This window comes from Tinamus guttatus, unplaced genomic scaffold (assembly GCF_059628265.1).
Source record: "Tinamus guttatus ecotype Peru unplaced genomic scaffold, ASM5962826v1 Tinamus_guttatus_pri_ptg000172l, whole genome shotgun sequence".
In the NCBI taxonomy this organism is placed as follows: Eukaryota; Metazoa; Chordata; class Aves; order Tinamiformes; family Tinamidae; genus Tinamus; species Tinamus guttatus.
Genome location: NW_028288706.1, coordinates 3,916,848 through 3,930,018, shown reverse-complemented (window position 1 = coordinate 3,930,018; position 13,171 = coordinate 3,916,848). Strand labels below are relative to the sequence as shown.

The 13,171-nt window shown below is 41.1% G+C and overlaps 1 protein-coding gene across 3 annotated transcripts in view; it reads left to right on the top strand.

Moving 5' to 3' along the window:
• XPO6 (exportin 6) overlaps positions 1-13,171 on the top strand; it is a 54,347-nt gene that overhangs the window by 20,948 nt on the left and 20,228 nt on the right. For 2 of the 3 annotated variants that reach the window (XM_010225409.2, XM_088523082.1), the window contains exons 3-6: positions 2,636-2,795; positions 3,154-3,231; positions 8,469-8,922; positions 12,280-12,406. In XM_010225409.2, the coding sequence (XP_010223711.2) occupies positions 2,636-2,795; positions 3,154-3,231; positions 8,469-8,922; positions 12,280-12,406 (819 nt within the window). Of the gene's footprint in view, positions 1-2,635; positions 2,796-3,153; positions 3,232-8,468; positions 8,923-9,032; positions 9,063-12,279; positions 12,407-13,171 lie in introns of all 3 variants that reach the window. The other variant, XM_088523083.1, reaches the window with a different exon arrangement.

Genomic DNA, 13,171 nt, shown 5'->3' with positions numbered 1-13,171 from the left:
ATTTGGCTTAACTGGACTGCATGTAAACCAAAGTGCTGCATGGTCTTTTCTGCTGGTGAGATTACATTGATTTGGATGCAGCTGTGCCTATGGACAAGTTGCAAGGCAGTAACTCAAATCAATCACAGTCCAGGAGTGTCAGGGGTTTGTTAAGACAAATGGATCTAGTATTAATTGCGAAGTCAGAAAGTGACAGCTCTGCCTATAAGGCTTGTTAGCAACAGACATAATCTCTTTTCTAAGAGCTCCCTGTAGTCATGTAGTGCAGCATATTGTGTGCTTACCCCCCTAGAGTTAATCTTGTACTGTGACAACTGTCTGCAGTTTGGGTGTTTGGTTTTGCCTAGATTTGCAATTGAAATGTCCTGTGAGCTTCTGCTTTCTCTCCCAGCATGCTGGAGTTTAAGTGATTGCAGAGCTTGCTTTTGGGTATCTGGCTTTTCTCCAGCCCCTACTTCCAGGCTCAGCTTCAGAAGGAGTGTTCCCATTAAGTTAGTTTCTATAGCACAGACCTTCCAAAAATGTTCAGAGAAAGCATGGGAAGGATGTTAATATTGAACTTTAAGACCCCAAAATTATGAAGAGTGGCGAAGGAGTTGCAGATAAAGCCCTATCTCAACTTCTTCTTCAAAGGTAATTTGAGCTGTTTGATTATTTAGGATTGAATTGTTTCCCAGTACTCTAAATAGACTTGAAAACTTTTATTGACCCACTGGAGGAAAATTTACTTGGGCCATTGTGCTATCATTATGCAAAAGCTGCAGTTTTTAGAAAATGCTTCTTCTGTGAAGGTAGGAATTCGTTTAACATCAGCAGTGCTGTGCAGCGGCACTTCAGCAAACTTCCTGGTGTTGTCTGAAAGTATTCTGGGGAAATGCTGAACGTCTTCATAGCTTACCAATATGTTCCATATTTCATTAACTTTCTTCTCTAGCCATTTGCTTCTTTGCCGAACATCTGCTTCAAATACCCGATTTAGGGTCATATCTGAAGAAAGAAGTAACAGCTCTGCTGTTGGAAGAGGAACAGGGCTCTGATCTGGTCTTCCCCCCCTCCCTCAACTGCCATCGTTAGAACAGCGCAAATGTGGAAGAGGTTAATGGTCATTATGTTTACTGGTAAACTCAGATTTGACAAATGGATATAGTCTAAGGCTTGGATTTTTTTTTTTTTTTTTGAGCAAGAGAATGTTTTTTCCCTTCTGGTTTCTTGGGCTTAGTTAAATGTAGATCTGAGTACAGTGATTTGAAGAAAGGGATAGAGGTAGGTTACTTTTGCAAATTTGAGAGAAAAAGAAAAAGCTTTGAAATATGAACTGCTGCATTAGTAATAACCCTTGATCTCAAGATGAGGGAGAAATTAATCTCAGAGCACTGACAGGTCCTGGGAGATCAAGCAATCAAGTGGCAACAGCTTAAGATGTTACTGCTGTCCTAGCTGAAACTGCTGCCTTTATGGTCACACTTGAGCTTAAAGCTTCGGCTTCTGCCAAGGACCCTCAGGCTGCTGGGGACGTGGCCTGGCCTGTGCTGCTCTGCCCGTCCCCCGTGGCAAGCAGGCGGTAGCCGGTGTCGTAAGCAGAAGGCCACCGCGTGAAGCTCTTTGCTTGCCTTCAGCACAGACACCAGCTAGAACTGGAAAAGCAACCCAAACTTTCTGCGAGCTCGTCCGGTGTGCCCTCGCACTTGCTTTCTGCAAGCCACACTTGCCAGTGTTCACACTGAGAGCTCAGTTTGGGCTCTCCTCTTCGTGTGCCTCTCTAAGCTGTAGCCTGAGCTGTGGTAAGTCAGCTTGTCTCTGCTTTGGGGGCTGCGTTTGAATAGGGCGGAGGTCAGTCTGCATTAGGGGATTTGTGATTTAAGGGTTGCTTGTGATGGCCTTTATATTCCTCTTTTCCTCTTTCTTCTGCCCCGGGTTAGTACATAAGTTGCTTTGGGTATTCCAGTCCAGCAGAAGAGAGCAACATTAATCTGAAAATGAAACTTTGTCCCACTTGAATTTGTCTCTAGTATCTCAGAGGCTAGTGAAGGCAAAAATGATTGCTTTTTATTCTGGCTCTGGTCCCATGTTTTCTATTCATATCATTCTTTTTATGACTTATGTCATTTCCAGTATACAGATGCAGGGAGATATATCCCTTAATCATGTTCTCTGGTCATTCAGTGTTGACTGTGACTGTTTATCAGGTATTAGAAGGAGCAAGAAGGAGCATTTTTCATGTTGTGTCTGCTTGGCTGATGGCACAGGCTCCTGAGTGGCTCCAAAAGCAGCCCCGTTGCATAGTAAAACCGCTGGTGCTGAGGCAATTCTGAGAAGTGGTGACGTTGGCAGACATCAGGCGGTAAACAAGGAACAAACTGTTACTGGTAAACATGTTGGAACAGCAAATGTGGGCAATGGCATGATGAAAGCTTTCTTGAAACCCCAAGGATTCCCATGGTGCTTGAACTGTTGCAACATTATGCATTAATGTCTCAGGAAATCAAATGCCTGCAGTTCTCCTTGCTCAACGTGTAGCACTGCAAATGTGGGAATTGATGCTGCCTTAGTCTTGAAGCACTGGTAAGCTGACAGTGTTACTGAGCTCTGATATTTTTGCAGAATGTTACACCATGTTCGTGTGGCTTCCTTTCAGTTAATTCAGTCTCCTGTAACCACTCCTCTGGGACTGATCATGTTGAAAACTACTTCAGAAGAACTGGCTTGTCCGCGAGAGGATCTAAGTGTAGCCCGAAAGGAAGAATTACGGAAGCTGCTCCTGGACCAGGTGCAAACAGTACTTGGGCTTCTCACAGGTAGGAGTTAACTGCGTTTGCAGCTTTGAAACAAGTAGGCTGCACTCTTGCTGTTAGTGAAGCAAGGTGAGGACCTTGTGGTGGCTGCTTTCTACTGGCTGAACACCATCAATTCTGCTTAGGACCTGCCTCAGCTGACTGCAAAACAAGCTTAAGTAGCACAACAAATGTATGTAAGGATTTAGTGATTTCTTCAAGTTCTTTGAGAGAAGACAATGTTCCTAGTCAAAACACTCTATAATCATGACCTACTGAAGTTCTGTCTTGGTCTCCAACGCGTTTGTTAGAGGAATTTGTGGGTTTGTTCTGGGGGATTTTTTTTTTTAAGCATATTTTAAAGAATGTCTTTTTTGGCCAGGTATTTTGGAGAGCATCTGGGACAAACACAGTGTTACTGCTGCCACTCCACCACCATCCCCAACTTCAGGAGAAAGTGGTAAGAATGGCTAAAACTTGGTGGCTAAACTTTAAAGTAGCCGGGAATAATATCTTGTAGCTTCACTTGCAATATAAAGCATGGATTCCTTCCTTTAAGTCTAACCTATTGTGATAACCTTTTCCTAAAGCTGTATGTAGGCCAGCAAATTTTTGCTCAGTAAGGTACGTCTTACCAGAAAAAGCAACTTTCACAGCAGGAAATGCTCCAGTGAAAATGGCCCTCCATTCAGGAGTGCACATACAGCTTCGTGTGGTCTTCAGATGGCAGTACGCTTTTTGAAGTGTCAGTTCAAAATGCTTTAACATCAGTGAGTTGAGAGTGTTGTCTATGAATTAAAGCTGTAAAGGCACATCAGAAGCCAGATAAGTAAAACTGCAGCTCTGATTTAAAAAAAAGTCTTTAGGACTTTGCACATACCTTCTGCTTCTCTTAGTCTTTTACATGGCTATGTTTTTCCATCTGTGCTTGTTTACATATGTATTCCTTAGTTACCTTCGAAATAACACATAAGAACATACATAATAGCGTAAGAAATGTGCTATATGTTATACTGCTATATATGTTCTTATGAATTTAATTTATCCTTTTGAAGTAAATAGGGACAGCTATCATTGTAGAGGGTTACCCCAAACATAAACTGGTAGTCATCAAGGATGCCTTTATCTGGTATATTGATGTAACAAGGACCTTTTCAACAAGCTTACCCAAGGCTTGCTGTCCAGCAGCACATCGTGTGTTCCTGCTTCTCCAAATACGGAGCAATAAGAAACACTGATGCTGTGAAATCACCATTTTGTTTAAAAATTCTTACCTTGACTGTCTCCTTTAAACAAGGAAGAAAGAGGGCCTTAGGGTCAGGAATTCTGTAATGCCCAGTTGCATACGGAGGAGATAAAAACCTTTCAAAAAAAAATATATATATATATTTTTTTCCTCCAGGGTGATTATTGACAGAGAGTTGTGGTCAGGTTGTATTGTTCTGTGAATTAGCAGAGGTACCTTTGACTCACTTGTCTTTAGGGCATCAAATCAAAGTTGCAAATCTCCTCCTGGTGGCCACGTTGCACTGATCAACTGTATTAGGTTTTTGTGTTTTGATGTGATGTGAAATTTTCACATTTCAATTGGAATTGGACAAAAATTTCAGATGCTTCTGTCCTAGAGGAGCATAAGATGCTTTCGCATTTATATAGAAAAATAATAATTAAAAAACCTGTTAATTTTAAGGGGAAAATTCTGCTTCAGTAAGCAAATCTTTTTTAAAAATGAAAAAGAAGAACTCTGCGTGGAGCATCGCTTTGTACGAGTGAGCTACTTGGGGAGGCAGGAATGCTACCTTCATCCACTGTGCCAGCAAGGGCTTCACCATACTGTGCTATGACATTAAAAAAGATTGTCTTCCAAGGCAAAAAGCTGATTAATGCTGGTTCCAGCACTGTTGGTAGCGAGTGACTCAGTGGTCAATAATGCTGTATTTGTACAAAGCAGCTTGAATTGCTTGGTAAGCCAAATGCCCTCTAGCAGAGTGTTATTTAATGCAGACAAATTCAAGGTCATACCTACAGAACAGGGTACTGCACCTTGGACAGCGGTTTTGAGAGTTCTCATTCACCAAGAGCTTTGAAGTGCTGATATCTTAAACTGGAATAACCCACAAGTTTTCTGTTTTGTTGTCTGGATTTGCGATAGAAACATTAAGTGAAGGCAAGTCTGGGATCATTCGCAGTGGAAGCCCTTTTCAAACGTCCTCTCAGTTCCTCAGAGAATCACTAGATGTTGATGCAGTTTCTTCTCATCTGTGCATTCAATTGGTGGTGATTTTAGATAATATTTCTGAAAGTGAGCATATCCTATATTTCTCACAGGTTCAAAATTCCCCAGGTCTTCCCCATCTACCTCTCTTCAACAACAACAAAAGACAGGCTTCTCACACAGCATGTTCTCAGGATAATTTCTAGTAATTTAGACTGCACCAATAGTTCGTTTAGGAATTCAAGGCCAAGTTTCATAGGTTCCTGCCTGTGTATTTTTTTTTATTTGAAGTTTTTTTTTTCCATTATATCTGTGTTCTCTTAGCTATTCTCACCTTATTTAAACTGGTTGCAGTTCAACATCTCAAATTCCAAAACAGCAGCATTGAGTGCTTCATGCTTCTGTGCCCGATAGCTCACTATGTATTCTGTGACAGACTTTATTCCCTTTTATTTCTTTATTAACTTTGTTACTTTTGATTTGATGGATATGAAGGTTCACAGAATGGAATAAAAGCACCAGTTAGATTGCTAACATTTAGAACTGAAAATGAATTCTAGACTTCCTAAACTGGAGTATAAAGACAGACAAGCAATCACGAGCAGTTAGACGACTGTAGTGGCTTCAGGCACATTTTCCAGGGTCTATTTAGAGATGGAAATGAATGCATTTTTGGAAGGTAAATTGTGTGAGAAACATGAGTTCAGCAATATTCTGCTGTGAAATTCTGCACTGTGTATTGTTAGTTGTTTCTCTGTCCTTCAGATGAAGTAAATTTTCCAAAAGTCCTTTGTGTTTCTATAAATCCTTAATGTCTGATGTTAGAGCCAAAATCTCTTTAGGAACTAGTTAAATCTATAATGCTTCCTTATTTATTTTTGTTCAGGGAAATTTGCTTGCAAGTGTTGTGCAGTTTTTAAATTGCATTTAATGGCTGTGCTAAACTCATTGCTTACATCACTCAAGTAAAAGAACTATATTTTCTTGTAGTGTAAAACACTGGAGTTATTGGATCAGTATGGAATTTACTCATCACTAATCTTTCAGCCTCTAAATGTTTTCTTGGCATGGTTCATCTCTTTACTTGATGAATACCTTTCTTTGGCATATTCACTCATGTATGGTAAACAAATGAGTAACAGAAGTAAATATTTGCTGCTTCTTACTCCTGTAAAGCTAACATGATCCTAGCATCTTCCTGGAACTTTCTCCTTGTGCATGAATGCTATTGTTCCTGTAGACTTACTACTTGTTTTCAAGGATAGCAAATATAAGTTAAAAACACTCTGAGCTTCAGGGATTTAACTGGGTGCAAAATAGGTATTCAGGCAAACTGCTGTGAAGTACAGAAACTTAATTTGAAATTTCTTGCTGAAGTTGATGTGTTAAAAGATAAGAATCTTAACTTTGTTGTCTGATTTTGTGGAGTTTGCTGGCCTGGACATTTGAAATACATAGAAACATTTCTACTTCTGCAAAAGCCCAATGCAAGTAGCTTATGAATTGCAGCATACTTGCATGTATATTCGAATGTAATGGGGTAGGGGCTACCTTGATATTAAAGCTTAAAGTGCAGTAACTAATTCAGCTCAAGTAATGCAATGCATGAAAAAAAAATGGTGGGGCTGAGGCAATGGGAAAGGATCAACACTAAAGTTTGGCAGGGAGTTTTCCATTTAGTGGTATGTGGTATCTTGATTGAAAAATGAAAGCTTAAGAGGAGTCTGTTCATTTGTGCTTCTAAGTAATTTGGAAATAGCTCAGTGAATATCTTTCTCTTACTGTTGTGGTGGGTCACTTCACTTCCATTAAACTTGCACAGATTTTTTTTTTTTCTGTAGAAATGCAATTTCTGTAATAGGACGAGTGGCTGTGTGGGTTTTTTGGAGGTTTTGTTTGTTTGTTTGTTTTTAAGTGAAAAGGTTGGTCCCACTCAAGGGCGTAAATTATATTGAATGGCATGGAGAAGATAAATCAGTTTTCACAGTTTTCAGCTTGTGGTCTGTGGAAGCCTGTGAACTAGCAGGCAGTCAAGTTGATAATATCTGCTTGCATTTCTATAAAACTTCCATCATGGTTTCTTACTAAAACCTTTCGGGGAAGCAAGGCCATCATGGGATAAGGGGAGAGTCTCGGCACTGGTGGTTAGTGGGGAAGGTGGGAGGTAAAGGGTGGGTGGAAGCGGTCTCCTCTTGCAGTGAGGAGGTCAGCACGACTACTGCTGGGGCCCTTGCTGTTCGTAGAAGACCCGTGAAAAGGGATCAGCAGTGAAAAAAGGAAGTTTGCTAATGGCAACATAATCAGAATAGGGAAAAGACGCCTCATCAGAAACCTGTAGGAAGATCTTGAAAGTTCCTCGAGTAGGCAAATGGTAGGTGAAATGCAATACGGGTAATAGTGTAACCTGCTTTTGGCAGGGAAGTACAAAACTCATGCCAAATCATGGGCTCTGAGCTGACCTTTGCTATATGAGAGGATTATGGATCTTGAACGGCTTCCAAATGAGGAGCAAGGAAGGTGGAGATACTCTTCACTCTGAGAAAGAAATTGAGGGGGAAGAACTGCAATAGAGAGCTATCAATTGAGTGACATGAAGATGAATGGAAAATTGTTTTCACTGTTTCTCTGTTTTACAGGAAATAAGAAATGAAAGTAGCAGATGACAAGCTCGAAACAAAACAGGGTAGTTCTTCACTCAGTGTAGAGAGGAGCTGTGGAACTCTGTCATGGGGCATCGCGCATGTTAGAGCTTCTGTGGGAGGCTGGACAAAATCGTGGAGGATAAATCCTGTCAGGCAGTGGGGAATTCTTTTAAAGTCCATCTGGCTCAGGAGACCCTTGTACTGCAAGTGTTGTAGGCTGGGAAATGCAATATGTGCTTGTATAGACCTTTGGTCACTCTGGGAAAAAGTGCTGGCCTTTGTGATTTGGTGTGACTCGGTGCACCCTCTCATGGAACCCACAAGCTGCTGGAGACAAGCAAAACTGGCTTTGCCAACTTTCATTCTTGGAGAGATGCACCAGAGAATTTGTGTAAGCTCCCATCAAGGACGTTCAGCTTCACAAGGAAGATGAGTTTTGTCCCTAAATCAGACCCTTTGAAGTTGATATCATCATCTTCTCCAAAACACTGCATGTATGTTACTGAGTAAGGCTAGAAGGGCAGTGCTGAGCTGAAACTACAGTATTGTTTGAAGCCTTTCCAGCAACTTGTCCACTCTGACGTGAAATCTGAGCAAAATCAGGAAAGCCATGGAATACAAAATAACTCAGTGGAAAAGAGGTCTCTTGTGCTGCTTTGCAAACCTGTTAACTGTATTTTCATTTTGGACATACATTTGTACACTAACTTGCTGAATGGCGCAAGCTCCAAAGGGCTTCTCATGCATAGGTAGGGCTTACAGGTCCATTACCTGGAGGTAACTGCTTTATTGCTAATGCAGCTGCATGTGTTTTTTTTTTTTTTTTTTTTTTTTTCCTAGGTGACCTGTTAAGTAGCCTGTTGCAGAGTCCCAGTGCAGCCAAACTGTTGAACCAGCCAATCCCTATCCTTGATACGGAGAGTGAATATGTATGTTCCCTGGCACTGGAGTGCCTGGCACACCTCTTCAGCTGGATCCCTTTGTCCACTAGCATCACCCCTTCGCTCCTCACCACCATTTTCCACTTTGCTCGCTTCGGCTGTGACACTCGGGTTAGGAAGATGTCCTCTGTCAATGGCAGCAGCCAGAACTCAGTACTGGGACAGGAGCGTGGCCGACTTGGTGTCTTGGCTATGTCTTGCATCAATGAACTGATGTCTAAGAACTGTGTGCCTATGGAGTTTGAAGAGTATTTGCTACGGATGTTCCAACAGACTTTCTACCTCCTGCAGAAGATTACCAAGGAGAATAATGCCCACACGGTGAAGAGCCGGCTAGAGGAACTGGATGAAAGGTAAGAGAAACCAAACAGCTAAGGAGCTGTGCTAGGGCCTCTTGCTTTCTAAAGGTCTGTCTTTGTTAATTTGTGGTCATGCATGGTGTGTCTAATCACCTTTTTTTCAGAGCTCTCTGCTCGTGGAGCCAGGCAGAAAGGTAGGTCCACAAAGGTAAGGTGCTGACAAGGGGCTGAGTTTGCTAAGTGACCATGGTGGCGCAGGTTTGTATTCTTTCCTGTCCTCTTCCTCCCCTTTCCCCCGTTCGTCACTGTTTGACTGCAGGTCTGAGGTGGCACAAGAGCTGAACCTGCCCTTCATTCAGTTGTAACACAGCAACAGAAGAGGCACAGTGAGGTAAAGGAATTGCAGTATTCCCTTTCCTGGTTGGTATCTGCCTTCTCTGTCTCAGACTTACAAAGAGTGGGTAGATATTCTGCAAGTCATGGCTTGAAAGAGAATAGAAGTGGTTTCATACTCCCAATGGAGATGCGACAATTCCTGATTGCTTTTTTATTTCTAGTGTTGTTTTTTGACAACACTGGAAGATGGCTGTGAATGGAGCTCCCCAGGCTGAGGTGAATGACTGCACCTCAGCAGCTCTCTTGCATGCTTGTTGACTGGAAGTAACAGGGGCACTAGCAGCATCCTGAGAGGCTGCATAGTCTTTTCTCTCTTTTCCAGAAAGTTTCTGCCATGCTTGTTGCCTAAAACAGCTTGAGTGTTTTAATACGAGATATTCCAGCCTGTAGAAGTGAAAGCAAGGCTTGTCTTGCTGCCGTGTTAAGTGGTGGAGTCTGTGTGTTGACAGGGTGGTGAAAGGGTGATGCCTCGACGCTGCTTTTCACCGCAGCCTGCTGGCAAGCGTGGGCCTTGGGCAGGCAGGCTGGTGCTCGTGTTGGCAAACGTGTACCAGCTGTGTGACTGTGCCCAGCATCTCCTTACGGATGCATAAAGTATTTGTTCCCAGTTGCAGCAGCCTGGATTTGGAGGCTCTTTTTACTATGATAGGGTCCATTTGTGGAGATGACTTAAATGGTTTGTTCTTCTCTAGAAATCTTTCTTGTTGAAATCTGTTCAACAATGAATTCTACTTGGTCCTTTTTGACTAACTTGCTCTGATTTCAGTATTGCTCAGGTTCCTAAAAGTAGGCGTGATCTATCTAGTACAGCTGAAGTCTGGGATATAATATATGTGGTATGTGCACAAAGACCCAGTGTTAAAATTCTGAAAATTTCAGTAACATTGTCATGGAAATCCAGAAGTCCCTGTATAATTCTGTTCTCTCATTTTTCCTGTGGAAAATATCAGTAAGCAACTTTCATTGACAAGATTGTGGAAGACCTATAGCTCTGCTACAGAGATCATATCGCTGTGATCATTTTGATCAGCTGCTTATGTGTCTTAATCAGAGATTGATGTCTGTAAATGAGATCACTTTTTATTCTTTACTAAATTATTGAAATAGGCTTATAAACAAAATGCTCTGGAAGTGTTTGGAAAACTCTAGCTGGCTCCTGCAGGAGTGGAGCGTCCCCTGAGCTGACTCTGTCCTCAGCATGGAAATGGCTTTGTCTTAAAGATGGCAAGATCTTTCCCTTCTTCACTTAGTGGGGTAGATTTACTTATTTCCAGTACTGACGAACTTATTGCATGATTGTTTTTCACTTGGACTAACAAAGTCCTCAGCAAAACTGATGCTGCTTGAACTATCTTGCTTCAGTGTATTGCTGTCTTTGGAACTTGTCTGCCCCAAGTCTGTTCTTTCCCCTGCCTCTTGTGGTGGTTAATCTTGTTTCACTGTAAAGTCAGTGTGGTTTTTATTAGACTGTACTGTCAGACTAGTGCAGAAAAAGATAAAGCTTGAACTGTCTTCCGCCTTCCTGTTCCACTGGTCTTAACTTGATGATTCCGAGATATTTTGTGGAATAGAAAATGTCTAGTAAGGTTATAAGCCATAGCTCTGGAGATTGCAGAACAGGATATCAATTTCAGTGACCTCTGAGCACCTCTTTTAAAAATAAAAATAAATGTTTTGCATGGGGTAATTAGTTTTTGCCAAATACTTCAGTTTTGAAGCCTTTGGTCAATAATGAAGATATGTTTAGTGACGGTAAGTCTTGCCAAACAGACAGTGTCAAGTAAATGTGAATGACTAGTTTACGTTTTTTTTGCATATTCCAAATATTGTCTAGTTTTGTAGACTTAGACTTAACTCTCAATTATGCACCTTTTTGCTAGCTGGTAGTGTTTCCAGTCTCGGGTGAGTCCTGATCTAGAAGGAGCAGTTCTTCCGCTCAAAATAGAGTGTGCAGGAGGAGAGCAGGGCAGTTTAATAAAGCTGTCCTGTTCAAGCATGTCCAAGCATGTCTACCACCTTGCTGCTAACCCTAGTTTCCTGTTTCTTAAAAAAAAAAAAAAAAAAAAAAGGAGGGAAAAAATATTTCTTATTCCTCGCAACTCCTAGTGTACGGGAAAGACGGGTTTCTCTGCAGCTGGGTCACTGAAGCTCTTGGTATCGTCATGCTCTGGTCATGTATACGTAATGATGGAATACCTCTTGTTTTGCTGTATAGGTAAATGTAAAGGTGGTTTCTAACCCTGACGAGGTTCATGTTGTGCAGTGCGTGTTCTTGTCGGCTGGTATGAGCTTACCCACTGTGGCCGTAAATTTTTCTTCTAATAGGAGACTTGTATGAGATTCACGGAAATTTTGATGACAGATTCCCTTTTGGATCTTCACTTGTACCATCCCGAATATTGAGGAGTTCAGGGTTTTGGACATTGGCTTGTCTTTATTTTAAGTTATTGCCCAATTCAGTCACAAAATGCCAGGCTCAGTAAAGAAGGGTATGGATGATGTGCCTAAGAAATACGGTCCTTTCCAGGCCTAAATTACATGGCTGTCCAACCACCTTTTTTTTTTTTTTTAAAAAAAAAAAAAAAACACATGTATTGCTAAATCTTCCATTAACTTCTTGCTTTCAGCTAAATCTCCTCAGTGGTAGAGTTTATTTGACTAACCCTACATACACACTAGTAAACATGAGCCTAACTGTTAAATGCTTATTTTTCTAGGGTGGGGGGGCTGTACTTATTTGCAGGCCTGATGAAACTCAGTTATATTTATCTGAATATTAAAGTTGCTTTTGACTAGACTATCTTTTCTGCTGTTTCAGGTATTAATGGAATGAAGGGTTGCCCATCCTGTAGGTAATTGTTGCAGGGCTTTATATTTTAAATGTCCTACTGCCTATTAATTGTAACTTCCTTTTTAATGAAAAGGTTTTGAGTAAGTTTATCACTATTTCAATGAAATTGCTTCAATTTGTAGAGTCCTTCATGTTTTCTCAACTGTGTTTTCTTTCCCATGTAGCTACATTGAGAAGTTTACAGACTTTCTCCGTCTCTTTGTGAGTGTCCACCTACGAAGAATTGAATCCTACTCTCAGTTCCCTGTGGTTGAATTTCTGGCGCTGCTGTTCAAATACACTTTTCATCAGGTACACCACTACAACATTGTTTTTGTCAGTCCTTTTTCCTCCTTCCCCTGCTCTCTCCTGTACAGTACAGGTAGCTTGTTTCCCCAGTGGAATCGATACCTAAACCTAGCGTAGAAAAAAAATTAATTAGTATGTCTTACCAGTAGTGCTGGTGACTTCTAAATGACTGAGTATTTATTTTGGATTTAGTTGGAGAAAAGTAGTCAGATGTCTTTACTTTGCATGAATAACTTTTCTGGTGCTAACTTTTCTCTGCTAGTATTTAGAAAATGTGTGGAAAATCTGTACCGCTTGCTTGTTTTATATTTGGGGGTGCTCTTATTTCTCTGGCAGCTGCTGTTTTAATGTTTCAGAGTCTTTTCTTGGGCTCATTTTTAACTCTTCTCCAAAAGTTCATCCTGTAACCTGAAATAATGTACCCTGATGTAGAAGCTACCACAATGTATTTGATGGTATTTGTTACCATATGTGAATAATGACAAAGAAAGCCTTGTGAAGCTGATGCAGCAAGCCATAAAATTGGTTAATGCTGAGACCCCCTTTGCAATTTCTGGGTTCCCACCTTGGTGCTAAAGCTCTTGTTCATCTTTTGAGTGTTGAAACTTGTAAATCAGCCCAGTGATCTCGTGGACATTTTTCAATGGAGCAAGAATCCAGTGCTTAATGGAAGTTTTCCTCATTGCTTGAAGTGTATCTTAGCTCATCCTTTCCCTGTGATTACAAAACAGTCTTGCCATAGTTCATGACATTCATTTTGAATTTTGG